The sequence below is a fragment of the Amphimedon queenslandica genome, unplaced genomic scaffold (genome assembly GCF_000090795.2).
Source record: "Amphimedon queenslandica unplaced genomic scaffold, v1.1 AMPQUscaffold_13208, whole genome shotgun sequence".
In the NCBI taxonomy this organism is placed as follows: domain Eukaryota; kingdom Metazoa; phylum Porifera; class Demospongiae; order Haplosclerida; family Niphatidae; genus Amphimedon; species Amphimedon queenslandica.
Genome location: NW_003546556.1, coordinates 79,173 through 96,745, shown reverse-complemented (window position 1 = coordinate 96,745; position 17,573 = coordinate 79,173). Strand labels below are relative to the sequence as shown.

The 17,573-nt window shown below is 36.6% G+C and overlaps 2 protein-coding genes and 1 long non-coding RNA gene across 3 annotated transcripts; 2 read left to right on the top strand and 1 right to left on the bottom strand.

Annotated features, from left to right (window-relative positions):
- The first annotated feature begins 4,333 nt into the window (after window positions 1-4,333).
- On the top strand, window positions 4,334-4,517 carry LOC109584460 (uncharacterized). The gene is made up of 2 exons (XR_002186021.1): window positions 4,334-4,387; window positions 4,454-4,517. It is a non-coding gene; the product is annotated as an uncharacterized LOC109584460 (long non-coding RNA).
- Window positions 4,518-6,639: 2,122 nt separating this feature from the next.
- LOC109584459 (neurotrypsin-like) lies at window positions 6,640-8,421 on the top strand. The gene is made up of 7 exons (XM_020000209.1): window positions 6,640-6,744; window positions 6,797-7,013; window positions 7,151-7,296; window positions 7,376-7,574; window positions 7,624-7,763; window positions 7,822-7,887; window positions 7,943-8,421. Exons 1-7 carry the CDS (start codon window positions 6,684-6,686, stop codon window positions 8,296-8,298), a joined length of 1,185 nt encoding a protein of 394 aa, XP_019855768.1. The 5' UTR covers window positions 6,640-6,683; the 3' UTR covers window positions 8,299-8,421.
- Window positions 8,422-8,829: 408 nt separating this feature from the next.
- On the bottom strand, window positions 8,830-14,680 carry LOC100637093 (CTD small phosphatase-like protein 2). The gene is made up of 11 exons (XM_003388751.3): window positions 14,441-14,680; window positions 13,184-13,508; window positions 12,254-12,334; window positions 11,932-12,194; window positions 11,732-11,777; window positions 11,119-11,375; window positions 10,822-10,933; window positions 10,503-10,652; window positions 10,056-10,262; window positions 9,640-9,735; window positions 8,830-9,139 (listed from the first exon to the last, which is right to left on the bottom strand). Exons 2-11 carry the CDS (start codon window positions 13,505-13,507, stop codon window positions 9,077-9,079), a joined length of 1,599 nt encoding a protein of 532 aa, XP_003388799.1. The 5' UTR covers window position 13,508; window positions 14,441-14,680; the 3' UTR covers window positions 8,830-9,076.
- Between the last annotated feature and the right edge of the window lie 2,893 nt (window positions 14,681-17,573).

Below are 17,573 nucleotides of genomic sequence, written 5' to 3'. Positions count from 1 at the left end.
TGAAGGCATGAATGTAAAGTTTAATTGCAATCATAGTTTGAAGAGAGGGCGTGACCAGGCAAGTTGCTGCAAATTCAAAGCAACTACACACAACTTTTAACTTTAGAGCTCTTGTAGCTACTCACTGACATTAACTGCTGCTATTTCAGTCTTGTGTGAACAATGAGCTTACTAAGCGTCCTGTTGCTACTGTTGGGTTTGATCTACACTGCTCACTGTCAAAGTGAGCTATTCTTGCACTACATGATAATATATGCTTTTACTTTTTGCACACAAAATAGGAAGTGGAACTGTTCGACTAGTTAGAAATGGAGTTTTTTCATACATCTATTCATCTGGGATAGTTCAGATCTATTACTTTACCAGTACCTCCTCTGCAAACAGATGGGGCAATATTTGTGATGATACTTCATTTGGTATCACTGAAGCTAATGTCATTTGTAACCAGTTGGGGTATAATGGAGTATCAACCTACGGTAGAACTGGGAGCACAACAATGTAAAAGCTCTTATTATTATACTGATGTGTGTGTGTTTTGAATATTGAATTGTTCATCTAAAATATAGGGTGATTATCCCAATGTATCCTCAAACATTTATGCATGATCTTAATTAAGAGGCATTACAAAGTTTATATGTGTAGATAAAAGAATTTAATTGTTGTAATTGTTATTTTGCTGGTTTATAGCTATGGAACTGACTTTAATGCTACCCTTCTTGATGATGTCAGTTGTTCTAGCAGTAACTACTTAACTCTACAGCAGTGTACTCTTACTACATCCATTTCAAGCACTTGCTTTCTTGATTCATATGATGCTTATGTAGTTTGCTGTAAGTTCATTTGGCATACTGTTATGTATCTTAAATAATTATTACAGTAGAAGTATTAACTTACTGAGCAAATTGTAAACATTAATAAATGCAACTTTTAAGGAACAAAATTGCTGTAGAGAAGCAAAATTTAGATTTTAGCATGCCTCAGTTATTGAAAACAAACTCAAGATAGTGATTGACAAACATATCCTTTTTGAATTTATCACAATGACATTTTGTCGATAATTTGAAAGTGAAGTTTTGTCCATCTGAACAGCATAAGTGAGTTGTTTCGGATTCAGTGCAAGTTGCACCATTCATATTATTATCATCACAATTATAATAATAATAACAATCTTTATCATGTATACAGATACTACTAGAATATGGAATAATCCTTATGCTGGACAGATTCGTCTAGTAGGAGGGATCTACACAAGTTATGGTAGACTGGAAGTATATTGTAATGGACAGTGGGGTACAGTTTGTGATGATACTTTTGATGCAATTGATGCTAGAGTTGCCTGCCGTCAGTTAGGATACAGTGATTACACTACTTATCATTCTGGAGCCTCGTCGTTAGTACTGAGTATTTAAATTATTAAAATAACCTTACTCCTTATCTACAGTGCTGGGTCTAGCTCTCAACCTATTTGGCTGGACAGGGTTTATTGCAGCAGTTCATACAGTTGCCTTTCTTCTTGTGAATCTTGTCCATCTTTACAATATCATGACTGTAGTCATAGTGAAGATATTGCAGTTGCATGTGGTCAGCTCCTTTATTAATGATCGACTGTGTAATAATTAATTTAATATTTTTAGAATTTGACACCTCTCGAACTCCTCCAAGTAACACAATAGGGTCCTGTCGATATAGTAAGAGTGATTGAATGTACTGATAGTATTAGTGACAAAAATTTCATATGAAGTATTCTGTGTTGTATACTTCCTATGAAAGTATGCAATTTCCTTAATTTCCTAAAATTCCCAACAAAAGTCCTTGTACTATAGTACAGGGATTTTTGTAAAATTTCACAGAGATTGACAAGTAAAAAATTCCTCAATTTTATTACATTTTCTGATGAATATAGATGTACCTATGTTGTGTGGAAAGTTTGAGCTGATTCTGATCAAGTTTGAATTTTCTATGATTTTTTAAAGTTGCTCAAAAATCAGACAAAGGTCCTTGTACTATAATAGTACAGGGATTTTTGTAAAATTTCACAAAAATTGACAAGTAGAAAATTCTTCAATTTTATTTCTTTTTCTAATGGATATAGATGTACTTATGTTGTGTAGAAAGTTTGAGCTGATTCCGATCATGTTTGGATTTTCTATGATTTTTTAAAGTTGCTCAAAAATCGGACAAAGGTCCTTGTACTATAGTACAGGGGTTTTTGTAAAATTTCACAAAAATTGACAAGTAAAAAATTCCTCAATTTTATTACATTTTCTGATGCATATATATGTACTTATGTTGTGTGGAAAGTTTGAGCTGATTCCAATCAAGTTTGGATTTTCTATGATTTTTTTAATTTGCTCCAAAATCGGACAAAAGTCACTGTACTATAGTACAAGGATTTTTGTAAAATTTCACAAAAATTGACAAGTAGAAAATTTCTCAATTTAATTACATTTTCTGATGCATATGCTTTTTCAAAATGCTGATAACTTGAAAGATATTTGTTGGAATCCATTAAAATTTTTACACAGCATAAGGACATCAATATGTATCAAAAAATGTAATAAAAATTTGGGGTGATTTCAGAGCCATTTTTTGGAAAAAAACCATGGGCTAAAGCCTTGGGTATTTTTCAGAATTTTGGCATAAGTTTTAAAATGGCTGTAACTTGAATAATTGAAGCTGGAATTGACTCAAACTTTCTCCACAGCATAATGACATCAATATGCATCAGAAAATGTAATAAAATTGAAGTGAATTTGGATCCATTTTTTTGAAAAAACCATGGGCTACAGGTTTATTGTCACACAAATTAATTGTATTTTGACCTGATGTCTGATGCCAATAAGTCTATAGGTAATAAACTCATGATTCTATTACTTTCAATAGACTCTCCTGCATCCTCCACTAACACTCCAGTCACCACTAGTACCCCCACGACTACAACTGATACTTCAGGAATCGGTGGTATCATTGGAGGAGTAGTTGCATCATTTGTCATATTTTGCATCCTCATAATAACAATACCAATATGTGTCTGTTGCTGTTTGGGTGTTGGAATTGGTGCTGCTGCTCGTGGTGGAAAGAGTGGACGTGCTACAGTTGTAACTACTGGTGCTACTACTGCTACTAGTGCTACATTAACTAATGTTGCTGCACCTCCTCCTCCTGCTTACAATCAACAACCACCACCTCCTGTAGCTTATCCTGCTGCTGGTTATGATGCTGAAAATGCTCCTTATCCACCTCAGCAGGGATATCCTGCTCAGCCTGGCTACCCTCCACAGGAGGGGTATCCTCCTCAAGGATATGCTTATCCTCCACAAGGATATGAAGCTCAGCCTGGCTATCCACCTCAACAAGGATATAATTATCCTCCACCAGCTTATCCAGCAGCACAATATTAGTATCATACTGTCATTAGCTTATTGTCAGTATGCTTTGTTAGTAGAAAATAGTGTACTCAAACTGTAGCTGACTTAATATAGTTATGTATTTTCCCTTTATTATTGTTATTATCATTTTAAATGTAATTTTACCTTTTGAAGTGCTTTGGCATGACCAAATTGCTGTAGATTGGCTGGTATTACTGGCTTCTAGTCTGCATCCTGTTTACTAATGAAGTACTTGCATGTGTGGTCACTTTCAGTTTATGTAACTGCTGTCTTTGATCATGGTATTTGCAGATATTGCAGGAAATATCATTGGAGGAGTATTTGCAGGGGTTTGGAAATTATCCTGCATGATACACAGCATGCTGTATGTATAGTTTGTATGTGTTGCTATTTTCATTTTTCTGCTACTCCACTTGGTAGGAGGAATAAGAGTAGACATGATAAAGTATAGTAACTGCTGGTGCTACTAGTACTACAGTTACTACTAGCAATGCAACAGCACCACCTCCTGCTTATAATCAGCAACCACCGCCAGCAGTAGCTCCTTATCAAACTCAGCAGGGATATCCTGTTCAGCCTGATATCCTCCAAAGGAATATGTTTAACCACCACAAAGCTCTCCACCAGCATAGAATACTTTGACTAAATGTGTGTCTTTGTATAATTATTTTTAGTAGAATGTATATTGCACAAGATATTTACTGTTTCTGCATGTACTTTAATTCCATTCATAAAAGTTTGACTATTGATAATAGATCTACCATTGCTCTGCAGAGTCAGTCAGTAGTTAAGTGTCTAGACTACTGGCCTTTGCAGAATCAGCTTAATACAAGGCTTCCAGCACATCCTGTTTATAAACTTCTTATGATTGTGTGTGTGACATTCATTCATAATTGTACTGTGACTAGTGGATAGCTCCTGTCCTCTGTGAAGAATAATGGGCTTACTAAGTGTCCTGTTGCTACTGATAGGTTTAATCTACACTGCTCACTGTCAAAGTAAGTTATTTAACTTGTTGTTGCTGTCATTATTATTACTTAATCTTATACAAAACATAATTGTAGATCGTGGAACTGTTCGACTAGTCAGAAATGAATTTTTCTCACCATTTTATACAGCTGGGATAGTTCAGATCTATTACTTTACCAGTACCTCCTCTGCAAACAGATGGGGCAATATTTGTGATGATATTTCATTTGTAACCAGTTGGGGTATAATGGAGCTGCAACCTATGGTAGAGCTGGTAGCACATCAAGGTAAAGCTGTTGTTATAACTGATAATGGATTATATGTGTATGCTTCAAAATATTTTTTGCTGAATTGTTCATTATTTATCCAAAAATAAGGTCACTAAAATACCCTCATCGTGTATAGTGCTGCTAGTGCAGCTTCAAATTTAATTAATGATTGCACTTTCAGCATTAGATACCGACACTATCTTAATTTAATTAAGATAAAAGTTCAATGTTCTTCTATAGCTATGGAACTGACTTTAATGCTACCCTTCTTGATGATGTCAGTTGTTCTAGCAGTAACTACTTAACTCTACAGCAGTGTACTCTTACTACATTCATTTCAAGCACTTGCTCTCTTGATTCATATGATGCTTATGTAGTTTGCTGTAAGTTATAATAAATCTAATGAATTAGCATACCATGTACCTCAATCATACTTATTATAACTGTTGTTATCATACAGATACTACTAGAATCTGGAATAATCCTTATTCTGGACAGATTCATCTAGTAGGAGGTAATTATTCAAGTTATGGTAGACTGGAAGTATATTGTAATGGACAGTGGGGTACAGTATGTGATGATACTTTTGGTTCAACTGATGCTAGAGTTGCCTGCCGTCAGTTAGGATACAGTGATTACAGTACATATACTGGAAACCTGTTAGTTCAGTTATTGTGAAAACAATGCATTTAAAATATTGTTTGTGTTTCTAGTGCTGGGTCTAGCTCTCAACCTATTTGGCTGGACAGTGTTTATTGCAGCAGTTCATACAGTTGTCTTGCTACTTGTGAATCTTGTCCTTCTTCAGAATATCATAACTGTAGACACAATGAAGATGTTGCTTTGGGATGTGGTAAGCTTCTTCATCTTTATTTGAGTATTTAATTTGATATTTTTAGAATTTGACAGCTTTCAATTAACATCAAGAAATACATTAAGTACCTGTCGATATGCTGACAATAGATGGGGTAATAGATCTATTAATAGATAATAGTATCATAGCAATTGACAATTTCAAATAAACTGTAGCTGTGTAAATAGAATGTTTGAGTAATAAGTATGTTGTATCACTTGGGTAACTTTAAAGCATGAAATGTATCATAAATGTGTTATAATAGCACATATCAATTAAATGGTATATCTATTGATTGCTTTGCAATGTAATTGACCTAATGTCTGATGCTGATTCTCAAAGCATGCAATAAAATAAAGTAATTTCTATTATCTTTAATAGGTTCCAGTTCTACTACTTATACTTCCACTAGCACCACCACATTTTATACCCATAGCACCACCACATCTTATACCCATAGCCCCACCAGTACTTCCACTAGCAGCCCCAGGACTAACAGGTCTAATGGAAGGACAGCAGCTATCATTGGAGGAACAACTGCAGCATTCATCATATTAAGTTGTGGTGTCCTTATGATGATGATAACAATATTATGCTTAATATGTCGCTTTTCGGCTATTAGATATAGTGCTACTGCTGGACAGATTACTAATGTCACAGTAGCTACTAGTGCTAATGCAACTGCACCACCTCCTCCTCCTGCTTATAATCAGCAACCACCACCAGCAGTAGCTCCTTATCCCCCTCAGCAGGGATACCCTGCTCAGGCTGGCTACCCACCACAGGAGGGGTATCCTCCTCAAGGATATGCTTATCCTCCACAAGGATATGAAGCTGAACCACCTCAACATGGATATAATTCTCCCCCACCAGCTTATCCAGCAGCAAAATATTAATATAATTATTACTATAATTGTACTATTGCCTTGTTAGTAGAACTTAGGCCACAAGCTATAACTCATTGTATTTTCTTATTGCTTTATTATCAGCTCTTGTTATTATTATTATTATTATAAAATTTTTAAAGTTTTAAAGTACTTAAAGAGAACCAAGTCTTTATTGCTCTCAGAATTGCTACCAATTGATGGCTCATGCCATGTACTGGCCTATAAATTTGTGTTTCACCTTCATTATAAGCTCTATATATATATGCACCAGTGACTGGTTTGTAACTGCTGTGTGGAGCATCTTGTGTGAAGAATAATGGGTTTACTAAGCGTCCTGTTGCTACTGTTGGGTTTGATCTACACTGCTCACTGTCAGAGTAAGTTGTTCTTGCATATTGTTATTGTTCATTCAACTCAATACTATCATAGGTCGTGGAACAATTCGACTTGTTAGAAGTGGATCTTTCTCATCAACTTTTACAGCTGGAATAGTTCAAATCTATTACTTTACCAGTTCCTACAGTACAAACAGATGGGGCAATATTTGTTATGATAGTTCATTTGGTAGCACTGAAGCTAGTGTCATTTGTAACCAGTTGGGGTATAATGGAGCATCAAGTTATGGTAGAACTGGGAGCACATCAAGGTAAAGAAGCTGTTATTGACAATGTTGTTGTTCACCTCAGCGTCAACAAGAGTGATTGCATTATTGCACTTTCAGCATTAGCATAAACATTGATGCTATTTTAAGATTTTTTCACTATTTTCATTTTTTATGTATAGTTATGGAACTGACAGCAGTGCTGCCATTATTGGTGTTAGTTGCTCTAGTAGTAGCTATTTGACTCTACAGCAGTGTACTATTACTACATCCATTTCAAGCAGTTGTTCTTATTATTATTCAACATATGATGTTTATGTAGCTTGCTGTAAGTTAATGAATCAACATACCATTATTATTGCAATGCTGTCCCTCAATTATACTTATAATTTTTGCTAATATGCCAGATACTACAAGAATCTGGAATAATCCTTATTCTGGACAGATTCGTCTACAAGGAGGTACTTATTCAAGTTATGGTAGACTGGAAGTATATTGTAATGGACAGTGGGGTACAGTATGTGATGATAGCTTTGGTCCAACTGATGCTAGAGTTGCCTGCCGTCAGTTAGGATACAGTGATTACTATTCATACAGTGGAAACCTGTTAGTTCAGTTATTGTGAAAACAATTAACATATTGTTTGTGTTTCTAGTGCTGGGTCTAGCTCTCAACCTATTTGGCTGGACAGTGTTTCTTGCAGTAGTTCATACACTTGTCTTGCTACTTGTGAATCTTGTCCTTCTTCACAATATCATAACTGTAGACACAGTGAAGATGTTGCTTTGGGATGTGGTAAGCTGCTGATATAATACTGACAGTGATTAGAGAAATAATTTATACCGGTATTTAGAATTTGACACCAGTCAAGCTGCACCAAGAAATACACTGAGCACCTGTCGATATGCAAGCACTGAAGGTAACAGAATAATGGAACAAAACAAACTGATAGTTCTAATATTCTTATATATTAGGCCCCACTAGTACTGGCAGTAGCAATGGAGGCACTAGTAACGAAGCAGGCATCATTGCTGGAATAGTTGTATCCGTTCTCATATGCTTGATTGTTATATTTGCTGTACCAATATCTATAAGTTGCTGTTTGGGTTTTGCTGGTGCTAATTCTAATAGTAGAAGAAATGGACGTGCTACAGTAGTCACTACTGGTGCTACTAGTGCTACAGTAACAACTACAAATCTTGCTGCACCTCCTCCTCCTACTTATAATCAACAACCCCCACCTCCTGCTGCTGGTTATGATGTTGAAAAAGCTCCTTATCCACCTCAGCTGGGATACCCTGCTCAGCCTGGCTATCCACCACAAGTATAATGTGTAGACAGACCCAGGAAATTAAGATAATACTTTATACTGTAGTGACTAATAACTTCATATGTGAATGCTTTGTTAGATGTTGTATATAGCAAGTTTGATTTTCATGTAGTTTTAGTTGTAGTTTTTTGTTAAATATCTAAGTTTTGACTTTTTAATTTGCAGTGCTTGAAATTCCCCATTAACTTTCACTGCTTCAGTTACATGACTCTACCCATCACATGTATTCATAACATTCAACACAGTCAATATATAATCAAGTTTTTAACAAAATACCCTGCTATACCGTATAGCGGAAAATTTTGGAGGGACTAAAATTTGGCGAATTGCTAAATTTTGGTGATTGGCGGATTTTAATTTGGCGAATTGGTGGCCACGTGCATTGAGCATGCGTATAATGGCTCAAAATGGTGGGTTTAATTTTGGCGAATGGCTATCAAAACGCCAAATTCGCCAAATTTAATTCCCTCCAAAATTTCCCGCTATACGGGTAGTTATCCAATGCAGAGCCACGAGCTATTAACAGTAGAATTGGAGTGATTAAATATTTCATTAACATACAAAATAAACACGTACATTATATATAGCAAAAAAGGTACACAAAGCAATATATATGTACACCATACATGCACATACAAAAATAATAAACAAGAAAAAAGGATAAATATATATTTGTGTATATTTACATCACAAAAATACAAAAAAAGATTACACAACAGGAGATTACAAGGATATACATTGATACACTAGGAGAGAGAGAGGGGGAGGGGGGAGTGATTCAATAGTTCAATATAATCTCATGCATACAATATCTGTCACGTATTAATGGTCTCACATCATCCTAAGAAATGAAAAAATTGATGATAGCTCCTGTTTTTTATACAAAAATTGCATGGATGTTTAATTCTAATGCAAATTTTTCAAGTTATGACCATTTTATAAAATGGGTCAATTTTTGAAAAATAGCCAAGGCTATAGCCCATGGTTTTTTCCAAAAATTGGCTCTGAAATCACCCCAAATTTTTATTACATTTTCTGATACATATTGATATCCTTAAGCTGTGTAGCAAGTTTGACTCAATTCTCAGTTCAATTTTTCAAGTTACGGCCACTTTAAGAAAACGTCAAAATTCTGAAAAATAGCCAAGGCTATAGCCCATGGTTTTTTCCAAAAATGGCTGCAAAATCACACCAAATTTTTATTACATTTTCTGATACATATTGATGTCCTTATGCTGTGTAGCAAGTTTGAACTAATTCTGACAAATATTTTTTGAGTTATGGCCATTTTAAAAATTTTACATTTTAAAATAATGTACTACCATAATATAGTACTCATACCTTGTCCAGGAGTGACTCTAGAAAGGGGAGGAGTTTCATAAGTTCCTCATCATTCTCGTCCATGAACCAGCTCTCAATGGGTACTCCGTTGGACAACTAAAATTTGAATATCAAAATAAGACGAGAATGACTTCACTGTCTGTTTGTAAACAAACGTGAGAGCTAAAGACATTGCAAACACTAAACATGTTACCAAATATGGAAACAGGATGAGAATAGATGCCAAATTAGAGAAGAGAGAGAGAGAGAGGGGGGGGGGAGGGAGAGGAGAAGAAATATTAAAACAAATGTACATTATAAAGCTAGATAATCCACGTTCCAGTTGTCTAAAATTTACTGGAATTTGTAAAAATGGAATATCGTTATCAAGTAACAAAAACTTAGCTCTTCAAGTAAAGATTAAAATCACTCCTTACCTGATATCCAAAAGCTTGAGGTGAATTATCCACAATGATAGTCTTGGCCAGGTCTCTCCCCAGGATCCCCAGTTCCTTAATAAAGTTACCGTCCACACAGACACAGTGGTCCCTGAAGAGCCTGTGCTTGACTAGTCGTCTTGATGGGTCGATGAGATCCAACAGTTTATCGGCGTACACTTTAGTGGAGGCAGTGAAGAGGATCACCTATGAATATTAATAAGCATCATTAGCATTGTTATTACTGTATAAATTCATTCACTCTCTCTCTCATAATAATAATAATAATAATAATCATTATTATTGTTATCATTATCATCATTATTAGGCTGCGTTTACACAGCAACAAAAACGGTGCAATCAGTATAGTTTTGTGCCTTTTTTATGCTTCTGTTTACACAGAAACGAATGAAAACGTGATAGAATCTTGATAGAACTCTTAATTACCTCAAATTGTTTTGAGACCCGTTCTAAAAACTCGTGGAAATAGGGTCTGAGACGGACGTACACATCAAAGAGCTGGTTGCTGTACTCAACTTTAAAAGTGAAATTGGCCAATTCTAACTTAGACAGACTGCAATGGACCAAAGTCTCATCCTAGAGGAGAGAGAGGGAGAGAGAGAGAGAGAGGGAGAGAGAGAGAGAGAGGGAGAGAGAGAGAGAGAGAGGGAGAGAGAGAGAGAGAGGGAGAGGGAGGGAGAGAGAGAGAGGGAGAGAGAGAGAGAGGGAGGGAGATAAGGTTATATGTGTGTGTGTGTCTATTTACCAAGTCAAGGACGAGACAGAATTCAGGAGTCCTTCTTGTTCTCCTCGGTAAAACCGGAGGTCTGTTAGTAATCTCACTTGTCAATGGAGGCAAAGAACGAATGAAAGAAAAACTGAACAAAGAAAGGAAGAGAGAGAGAGAGAGAGAGAGAGAGAAAGGAAGAGAGAGAAGATTCCAATAAAGACATGTCCAGTACATATGTACTTAATTAAAGATAAAAGAACAGGTACATTATACATGTGTTACATAAAACCATAAAACAATAACTACATTAAATGTACACACACAGTAACTAACGGGTTATTAATATCACCGGGATTCACTGATGATACAATAGCTGACGCCCCCTCACTAGATTGCCCTGCCCCATCAGCAGTCCCACCACTGTCACATGACACAGTGTTAATAACTAGTGGCTTGGTCTCGTCCGCAGGCGTTATATCAACCTGCTGCACCCCTAACTGCTCATAATTGAGTGAGGGAAGGGTTAAATTTGGAAGGTAGTCGTCAGGAAGGAAGGCCTGGTCTCTGGGGAGTGAAGCTAAACCATCAGCCTAAGGAGAGAGAAGAAGAGAACATGAGGACACTGTACGCTATACTGTCCAAAACATGTTACTAGTATCATCATCATCATCATTATTATTAACATGACAAAGGAAGTAACATGGAAGCTACACCTACATGTCAGAAATAATACAAACAGGAAAAGAAATAAGAAAATATTATTATTAATTATTATATTTTTTAGAAAGCTGTACATAGTAGAGGGAGAGCCTGATGAACATTACAAATTAAACATACCAGAGATAACACTATAATTGAACTAGCTGGACAACAGAATAACACATTAATTTATGATTAATTATAGTAAGATTATGACTTTAAAAAAGATTGAGAGAATGAAACTTACTAAGTTTGACTGGTCACAGATAAGACTTGAACATAGACAAAATGAACTAGAAAAAATAACAATGAAAATAAATAAATAAATAAATAATAATAGTAGCACATGTATAGCTTCTTTGCTAATAACACAATTAAAATATTCCCTCAAAACCCACTTCAACCTTTCACTTTCTCTCCCTCCCTCCCCCCTCTCTCCCTCCCCACCTGCTATTACTGCTACTACAGAGACATGAGACAGGTTGGTTGCTGAGGGTCACAGCAGAAGGAGAAGAAGAGACAGTGAAAGAAGTGGCAGCATCACCACAAAGAAACTTATTATAATTAATGTGACTAAGAGACGTGTCCCCATTATTGTTGATGTTATAATTTCCGCTGATTGTAAAAGAGGGGAACACCTGATGAGACTGACTAGGAGAGACTAGCTGCTGTACTGGAGGAGGTGAACTATCAGGAACTAACACTGAAAACTGAGGGAGAGAGAGGAGAGAGGTTGAATTTCATTTTAATAATTATAGTCTATACTTACAAAAGGAGGGTATCTGTCACCATGAAGACGCTTTCTCTTCTTTGGAGAAACATGAGACACCATTTGATCAGTAAAGACCTCCTGAGAGAGAGAGAGAGGGGGGAGAAAGGAGGGAGAGAGAGAGAGAGAGAGGGAGAGTAATTAAGCAGAACATCTAAACGTATCAATACTCAGTGATTGCTTCATTAATAATTCAACAAATTAATAAAAAACATGACAAACAAGTCAGCAAAACCAGTCAGACCACTTTCCATATAAAGAAAAGGAAGCACCACCAATGATTAGCCATACTTTGAAGTTCCATACACATATGCCTGATCAGTGTATAATAACTGTGAATAGTATAACCACCTCCCTTGGTCTCAGGACATGAATACAATCACAGGTAGTAACACTGCATGTCATTATAATGTATAAATCAATGGAGACTCACTACATGACACATTAACACCTCTTGATGCATGTACATCTATATGTTCTGTATATGTTTGTATTATGTGTTATATAAGCAACAGCTTCTTAACTGGACAATGAGAGCATGCAGTGTCACTTATGAATATAAACATGTCACTATAAAACACTATAGATGATGATTCTTAATAGTGCTACCACACACCAACAAACACCATACAACACATTCAATTATAAGTACAAGTACATACACATATACTGTACTACACATAGTGACTGTACGAATAGTAGACACACACACACACAGACACACAGACACACACAGACATTGTATGGAGGCATTAATTGGTATGTGCTAAAAGTGTACAATTAGTATATGAGAACATGTGATGGATAATTAAATCACTCCTACTCAGTAGTATGAAGGATTGTGGTTTAAGGAATTTACTATGAATATAGTGGGGAAATATTTATAAAATAAAGTAATGATGTGTGTGTGTGTGAGAGAGAGAGTCTTACATCATCGTTGGAGGCTCCGTCTTCTCTTGAACACATCTCTCCTCCTCTCACATTGTCCTCATTGATGAATGTACACACACAAGAAGACGAACAAGATGACACACTTGATGTCACCGTCTCATCTTGAGGACCCTTCTCTTCTATGATGTGATGGACAGGAGAACAAAGAACACCACCATGATGATGAGAGAATCCATGAGGAGGAGAAGGACCAGGCGATGGAGACGAAGGGGCTTTGACATCTAACCAAGCAATCCGAGGAGCTTTTAGAGGAGGAGAACAAAGAACTGACTGGAGTGCTGGGTAGACCGATGAAGATGTCATGCTATGAAGAAAAGAAAAGAGATACAGTAGCTAATAAATACAAGTTACTATACAGTACAGGATAGCCTCTATAATAAGGATAAGACACTTCATTACCAGTGTATGCCTATATTCTGCTATATTTCATGCCCTGAGATACACAATGTGCAGTACTAATAGACATACTGTTAACATAGTGAGTAGTGTAGGGTTTATATTAAGGACACCTTTCAAATAAAAGTACCTACTACAAGAGGGCAGTCCTCATTATAAAGGAGAACACCTACAGATGTATCTCAGTAGTGTTGGTCAGTAATTCAATGTCTTTTAGCACAAGGTATTAGATAAACAGAAACAAGGGCCAGTACACAGACACTATAATTCAGCCATTGGGTACACAATGAGGAGAAGGAGGGAACTGTGGTAAGCCACAATGGGACTGATTCATAAAGCAGGTGTCAACAGGGTCCTTTATAAGGATTCCAGAGACTAGCTGACACTTTTACACTTACTACCAAAATGGTATTAGTTATGGAGGGGGAGAGGGAGGGCTAGAGGGGGTTTATTCAGTAACTAAATATTACAGAAGATATCATTACAACTGATATGAAGATTTTAACTTTAAAATAAGTACATGTAATATGTGGATATAAATGTACATGTACATCTGGAAAATCTTGTTCTCACTTTTAATATAAAATAAATATGAAGTAAGTATACATTTAATGATTACAGTATATTTAATCACAAAAGTACATGTACATAAACATAGACAATACACAAACTAAGCGCAGGCCTAATACAGTATATACGCATACACACACCAGTGATCATTTACTACTAGAAATTGAGAAAACTGCCAAAGTACACTGTTTCTAAACACTTCAACGAACAGGGAGCTCTTTTTAAAGCTTTATAAGCGAGGGGAGGGTTCTTAAAGTGTAGCTAGCTAACCTTGGTGCTTTCTTGTAGATTATAAAGCTATATAAAACACGGGGCACTTGTACGGGAAGGCTTCTAACAGATAAATCCTTCGCTCTTTCACGGTTAAGCTTTTCCTATCACTGGCGCTCAGAATAGAAGAGGGCTTAGTCTCTATCCATGGGCTGGCTCAGAGAAAAGAGAGAGAGAAAGAACGAAGAGAATTTTCTGTAAAGGCGCTACAAAATAGACGCGCCTTTCACTGTGGGCGGAGCTTATTCTGTTTCCCGCCAAAAGGAGGGAAACAAGATTAATTAATTAATTCAAAGCAATTAAAAAATTAAGAAGTTTTTATTTATTTTATTCATTATTTTATTAAAATAAGTTAAGAACATTTAGGTAAAAATAAAAAAATAATAATAATACCCAGATTATCTACTACACACAACTATTGAATAATGATAATGATTATAGAGAGAGAAAGGGGGGGAGAGGGATAGAGAAAAAGAACACGACATAGGACAATGATTATAGTTTATAGGGTCTGGCACTTCTTCTAATATCTGTAAAAAAGACAAAAAATAAATATTTGGTTATGAAGCAATTATTATTATCATTATTATTATTATTATTATCATCATCAAGCAATGAAGTCAAGATATTCATGTACTCCTCAATTCAACTACTAAATTTTACCCTCCCTCTCTCCCTCCTTACCCATACTGCATGGCAGTAGCAGGTTGATGGTACCCACTCATGGGATATTCATCACTGTTCCTTACTGCTCTTCTGGACCTCCTCCTTTGAGAATAACTCCTACGTAACGACTTGCGCCTCTCTCCTCTTTTCTTCATGTGCTCAGGACGAGGGAGTAAGCAATGGCAGGCCAACACAACCAAAAACAAAACGACCAGAGTGACAACACTACCAACCAAAGCAGCCCACCAATACTCTGTCAGGTAGCGTATGATGCTTTCAAGTTGTTCCCCAGTCAATAGATTAGTCAGTCTTCTTAAGGCACCCTCGCTCTGGACTGGTTGACAGGAATTAAGGAAGTCACAGTATCCATTGAAATTATTACAAGGGAATCCAACCTGTAGGAACTGACCCTCTCCATTGGGAAGGTAACCTCTTGCAGTGTCATTGGATTCTGCTAGTGAAATGGTAGAGGTACATACTTCATTAAGTTCACAGCAAACGTGACACTTCAAGTCTTGTTGAGTGCATTCACAGTCTCTGAGGTTGAGTGGTACACATATTGATCCAGTGCATTCCTAAAGTGAGGAAATGAATGTATGTGTGTAAACTTAGAATAAATAATGATGTACTTACATTATACTGTGTATGAGCATGCATACCATATAGTACCAATATGGTCACTAATTATTGTGCTCGAGTAGTTTAATGTAATTATAGCTACATTGTACCTTTTGAGGCACGTGAACTAATGGCTCCATTATTGTAAACTTTGCTCTCTCTCTGTTGCATCTCATTAGCTTCCATCTCCCTCCCACCTCTCTCTTTCTCTTTCCCTATCCCTCTCTCTCTCTCTCTCTCTCTCTCTCTCTCTCTCTTACCCCATTCTGGCAGTAGTTGCTTCCTCCATTACAAGGTATTGCTGTGTTGTTTTCAGATGGGATTGGTTCAGGAGTTGGACAAGCAGCACTGGTCCCAGTAGGAAAGAGTTAAGGACACACAATTATATTCTTTTAAAATTTGGCATAATTCTTAAAATGCTCATAACTAAAGAAATTAAAGTGGAATCAGCTCAAACTTTCTACATACGTGTACATGTAACACAAGAACATCAATATGTACCAGAAAAGTTAACAAAAATTGGAGATGATTTCAGAGCCATTTAAAAAAAAGGCATGGGCTATATAGTACAGGTGCTAGATTTGCATGTATACATTGTATGTATCCTGTGACATGTACATGTGCTGTATAAAAGGATATTTGCAAGTTTGATTGAAAGCACAGTCATCTTCCAGGAAACAAGTGAAGTTACTCTCCAGGGTCCTGAAAGAACAGTTCTGTAGACAGCAGCTGCCCTGTTGAGGACTAATAGAAAATGAAAATAGAAATAATAATAATAATAATAAATTTGTTAAGTTTATCAAAAATCGAGCCAAAGTCACTATACTATATTAGTAACGCGGTAGCGTTACTAAGTAGGATTCACCCCCAAACAAAATGGCTGCCACGACTTTTGCAGCCTTGCTATACCGGGAAATAGTACAGGATCATGGGCCAAATTTTGCCAAAAATTAATAGGAGAAAATTCTTCATTTTAATTACATTTTCTGATGGATATACACAGGGCTGCCAATAGGGGGGGGGGGCAGGTGGGGCATTTTGCCCCGGGCCCCCAATCAATAGGGGGCCCCCAAGCACCTGGTCAGTAGTAAAGTATGCATAGATTTTCACAGAAAAAGATCAAAGAATCATGACAACTTTTTAAAGTTAACTCTTGCTGGGCCATTTTGTTAATCGCTGTTATTAATAAGGGGGAGATTTGTATTAGTAGGGGCCCCATCAAAGTTTTTGCCCTGGGCCCCACGTAGCCTATTGGCAACCCTGGATATACATGTACTTATATTGCATAGAAATTTTGAGCTCATTCTGATCAAAATTGGATATTTTATGAATTTATAAAGTTGCTCCAAATGTCATGTACTGTATTGCAGCTAGTGGTTATCAGCTCATGAAGCTGATGCTGAGAGATACAGTATATTGTCAATACTGACCTGCAATCTACTGAGGCTTCATTTCTCACTGCCAGCTGACATATGGAGCCATTGCAGCAGCTGTCATTGTAACATAGTCCGGTAATTTGATTGAAATTGAGTCCACAGTCGCACTCCTCCCCCTCATCAATGAGGAGGTTCCTACAATTATCCCCTTCAGTTAGGAAACACCGATCTGAAGGAGAGAATCAAAGAGCAAGAAATAAAACATCTACATGTACCAGAATATACAGGATCAATGGAACTAATGGGTTTTTGCTTGTCACAGATTTCGTGACAATGGAACTAATGGGTTTTTGCTTGTCACGGATTTCGTGACAATGGAACTAATGGGTTTTTACTTGTCACGGATTTCGTGACAATGGAACTAATGGGTTTTTGCTTGTCACGGATTTCGTGACAATGGAACTAATGGGTTT

Coding starts and splice junctions, on each gene's coding strand:
- LOC100637093 (XM_003388751.3), bottom strand. CDS start 13,507: ATGACATCTTCATCGGTCTACCCAGCACTCCAGTCAGTTCTTTGTTCT. Junction 10,263..10,502: donor GGGTCTCAAAACAATTTGAG/GTAATTAAGAGT, acceptor TAATATTCATAG/GTGATCCTCTTCACTGCCTC. Junction 9,140..9,639: donor TAGAGTCACTCCTGGACAAG/GTATGAGTACTA, acceptor TTCATTTCTTAG/GATGATGTGAGACCATTAAT.
- LOC109584459 (XM_020000209.1), top strand. CDS start 6,684: ATGGGTTTACTAAGCGTCCTGTTGCTACTGTTGGGTTTGATCTACACT. Junction 6,745..6,796: donor CTACACTGCTCACTGTCAGA/GTAAGTTGTTCT, acceptor ATACTATCATAG/GTCGTGGAACAATTCGACTT. Junction 7,888..7,942: donor TCGATATGCAAGCACTGAAG/GTAACAGAATAA, acceptor CTTATATATTAG/GCCCCACTAGTACTGGCAGT.